Source organism: Micropterus dolomieu, unplaced genomic scaffold, assembly GCF_021292245.1.
Source record: "Micropterus dolomieu isolate WLL.071019.BEF.003 ecotype Adirondacks unplaced genomic scaffold, ASM2129224v1 contig_3715, whole genome shotgun sequence".
Taxonomy (NCBI): domain Eukaryota; kingdom Metazoa; phylum Chordata; class Actinopteri; order Centrarchiformes; family Centrarchidae; genus Micropterus; species Micropterus dolomieu.
Window position 1 is genome coordinate 398 of NW_025732705.1, and position 3,387 is coordinate 3,784.

General features: G+C 58.6%; 1 protein-coding gene across 1 annotated transcript; it reads right to left on the minus strand.

Moving 5' to 3' along the window:
• Nucleotides 1-1,424: 1,424 nt before the first annotated feature.
• On the minus strand, nucleotides 1,425-2,063 carry LOC123964617 (proline-rich protein 2-like). The gene is made up of 2 exons (XM_046041489.1): nucleotides 1,710-2,063; nucleotides 1,425-1,658 (listed from the first exon to the last, which is right to left on the minus strand). Exons 1-2 carry the CDS (start codon nucleotides 2,049-2,051, stop codon nucleotides 1,518-1,520), a joined length of 483 nt encoding a protein of 160 aa, XP_045897445.1. The 5' UTR covers nucleotides 2,052-2,063; the 3' UTR covers nucleotides 1,425-1,517.
• Between the last annotated feature and the right edge of the window lie 1,324 nt (nucleotides 2,064-3,387).

Here is a 3,387-nt window from a genome sequence, read left to right on the forward strand (position 1 = left end):
CATGGTCGACCTTTCATGAGTCAACACTCACAGCGTTAGTGTCAGGCCCACCCTACATCTACACACCTTTTCCTGGAAAGAATTGGTATTCAGTTAAATATGTATGTCTTGCACTCAGAGCTCAGTTACATTGAACAAATCACAACAAGTAAAACTAGCACATGTCTTGGTCCCATTTGTTCTATGATATTCTATGATACCAATTTTTTTTTTTACTCCTCCACTACATTGAAACTATTACTGACAATAGAAACACCCTGCTGCACGCTATCAGTCTACATTTCCAGCAGTGGATCAGTTGTAGAATGAAGCACGCCCTGCTTTTATAGTTCAAGCAACAGCTCTTAACAGAGGTCTGACAAAGCTCAACCCCTCACCTGACACAAACCAGGAAACAGCTTCTTATCCTTCCTCACTACAGAGAGACACAGAGTGAAAAACAGACGATCAGATTCACCTTCAGACCAAACTACCAACTTCCCCTGAGTGAGTTCAGCTACAGGAGAGAAAAGTGGAAAACTACAACACTGCTGCTTCAACCTGCTGACGCTCCACACACAGAAGGTGAGTTTGTGTCACGATCGTGGTGTGGAGGCAGGTTGGAGAACCCAAACGCAGGACACAGAGCGGAGCAGGTATGGTATAACGAAGGGTTTTAATAAACAAACAAAAGCGAGCACACTTACAGGTGAGTGGCTGAATAACTGAAATCCAAAAGTACCGGGAGACGAGACAAGACGAGACAAGCAAGGCTGGTTACAGGCAGAGAGTACACACGACAGACTGGGGGGTAACATGAACAATGACCGGACAAGGACAAGACAGAAACACCAGGTATATATACACAGGGACTAACGAGCAGGGCGGGAGCAACACAGGTGACAGACATGAGACTAACGAGGCAGAGAGAGAGCAGAGGAAAACAGAGAGACTAGACATGACAAGCAGACTATATAAACAGATACTGGACACTAGACAGGACAGAACCCAAAACTCAACATACCAAGGCAGATACTAAACTCAAAAGTAAACACAAAGGATGGCCAACCGGCAGAGCGTGACAGTACCCCCCCACCGACGAGCATCTCCAGACGGTCAACAAAACCCAAAACAGCCCAAAAACAAGGCACAAGCCGGCCCAGGGTGGGCGGAGGGAGGACAGGAGGAGGGCAAGTCGAGCCAGGGTGGGCGGAGGGAGGACAGGAGGAGGGCCAGACCAGGAACTCTCAGGAGGGTGGCCAGAGGGCAAGGCAAGGGGGCGACAGAGTTCGGGAGATCGCACAAGCAGGCCAAGGGGACAAAACAGTCCGGGGGAACCACCCAACAGGCAGATCATTCCCAGGAAACAGGGCAGGTAAGGCGCTTGGCCTAACATGCAGGGCAAGGCAGAGGGGCAGAACAGTTCAGGAGGTCGTCCCGGAGGTCGTCCCGGAGAGCGTCCCAGGAGGCCGTGCAGACCAAAGGGATCACGGAGTTCAGGAGGTCGTCCCGGGAGATGACCCGACAGGCCGTGCAAATCAGGGGGAAAACAGTTCAGGAGGCCGTCCCGGAGGATGACCCGACAGGCTGAGCAAATCAGGGGGAAAACACAGTTCAGGAGGTCGTCCTGAAGGACGACCCGACAGGCCGAGCAAATCAGGGGGAAAATACAGTTCAGGAGGCCGTCCCGGAGGTCGACCGAGTAGACCAGGAGAGCAAAACAGTTCAGGTGGGCGTCCTGTGGGACGACCCATGAGGCCGGGCAGAACCGGGGGGCCACAGAGTTCGGGAGGCCGCGCCGGAGGTCGACTCAACAGGCCGGGCAGAACAGGGGGGCCACAGAGTTCAAGGGGTTGGCAGGACGGCCAACAGTGAGGCAGCAACCCCACTGGGGGCCGAGCAGGAGGCTGACGGCAAGACCTCTCCGGAGGTCGGCACCCAAAGCTTGGGTGCTCTGGAGGCACAGCTGGGCTGAGGACCACCGGCGAGACAGCTGGGCTGAGGACCATGGACCGGACACGAGGAGCTGGAGTCGGTCTGAACACCGACTGAGCAGCTGGGCTGGGGACCATGGACCGGACACGAGGAGCTGCAGTCGGCCGGACCACCGGCGGGGCTGAAGCCGGTCCATCCGCCGACAGGACACGAGGAACAGGCTGGGCCACCAACGGAGCTGGTGTTGGTCGGACCACCGACGAGGGAACAGGAGTCGGCTGGGCCACCAACGAAGCAGGTGCCGGTCGGACCACCGACGGAGCACGAGGAACGGGAGTCGGCTGGGCCACCGGCGAAGCAGGTGCCGGTCGGACCACCGACGGAGCACGAGGAACGGGAGTCGGCTGGGCCACCGGCGAAGCAGGTGCCGGTCGGACCACCGACGGAGCACGAGGAACGGGAGTCGGCTGGGCCACCAACGAAGCTGGTGTTGGTCGGACCACCGACGAGGGAACAGGAGTCGGCTGGGCCACCAACGAAGCTGGTGTTGGTCGGACCACCGACGGGGCACGGGGAGCGGGAACCGGTCTGGCCACCGACGGAGACCTTGGAACTGGTGTCAGTCGGGCCTTCGATGAGGGACCAGTAACAGGTGTCGGTAGGACAACCGAGTGAGACCTGGGAGCAGGAGTAGGCCAGGGATCAGGCAGGTGGCTAGCAGCGCTAGCAGGCTGGGGATCAGGCAGGTGGGCAGGCAGGCTGCTAGCGGGCCGGGAATCAGGCAGGCGGCTAGCCGTTCTAGCAAGCCAGGGGACAGGTTTGTTGCCGACGGGTCGCTGATGGTGACCTCGTCGTCTCCGATGACCACCACGGGAACCCGAAAAGATGGCTAGGCGACTCCCTTCAAAGGACGACTCCGGGGAAAGCCTAGCCTCCAGGCTATCAGGCCATAGTGTAGCTGCCCGTGCTTCCTCTGACTCCCTGGCCTTCATGGTCAGGTAGGCCAGGAGAGTCATAGTCCCTGAGTCCTTGGTAGGTAGGGCAGGCGGGCGGACAGACAGGCTAGGCGGAGGACTAGCGGCGCTAGCCGAGCAGGATACAGGCAGGACAGGCAGAGGGCTGGCAGCGCCAGCCAAACAGGTAACAGACAGGACAGGCGGAGGGCTAGCAGCGCCAGCCGAACAGGTAACAGACAGGACAGGCGGAGGGCTAGCAGCGCCAGCCGAACAGGTAACAGGCAGGACAGGCGGAGGGCTAGCAGCGCCAGCCGAACAGGTAACAGGCAGGACAGGCAGAGGGCTAGCAGGCCGGAGAGATGACGGCCGGAGGCTAGCGGTCCGGGTGTTAGCCATTTCCAGGCTAACAGACTGAGGATCTGATGAGGACTTGGCTGGGGGATTGGCTGAGGTGTGGAGGAAGTCACAAACCCACCCAGGGAGAGAGTCTGCTGCTCCTGGCTGAGCAGCCAGGCTC

What these genes read in the sequence shown, in the direction of transcription:
- LOC123964617 (XM_046041489.1), bottom strand. Translation starts at nt 2,051, where the DNA reads ATGGTCCCCAGCCCAGCTGCTCAGTCGGTGTTCAGACCGACTCCAGCT. An exon ending in GTCGTCCCACAGGACGCCCA is followed by an intron (nt 1,659 to 1,709) that starts CCTGAACTGTTT and finishes CCGGGACGGCCT; the next exon opens with CCTGAACTGTATTTTCCCCC.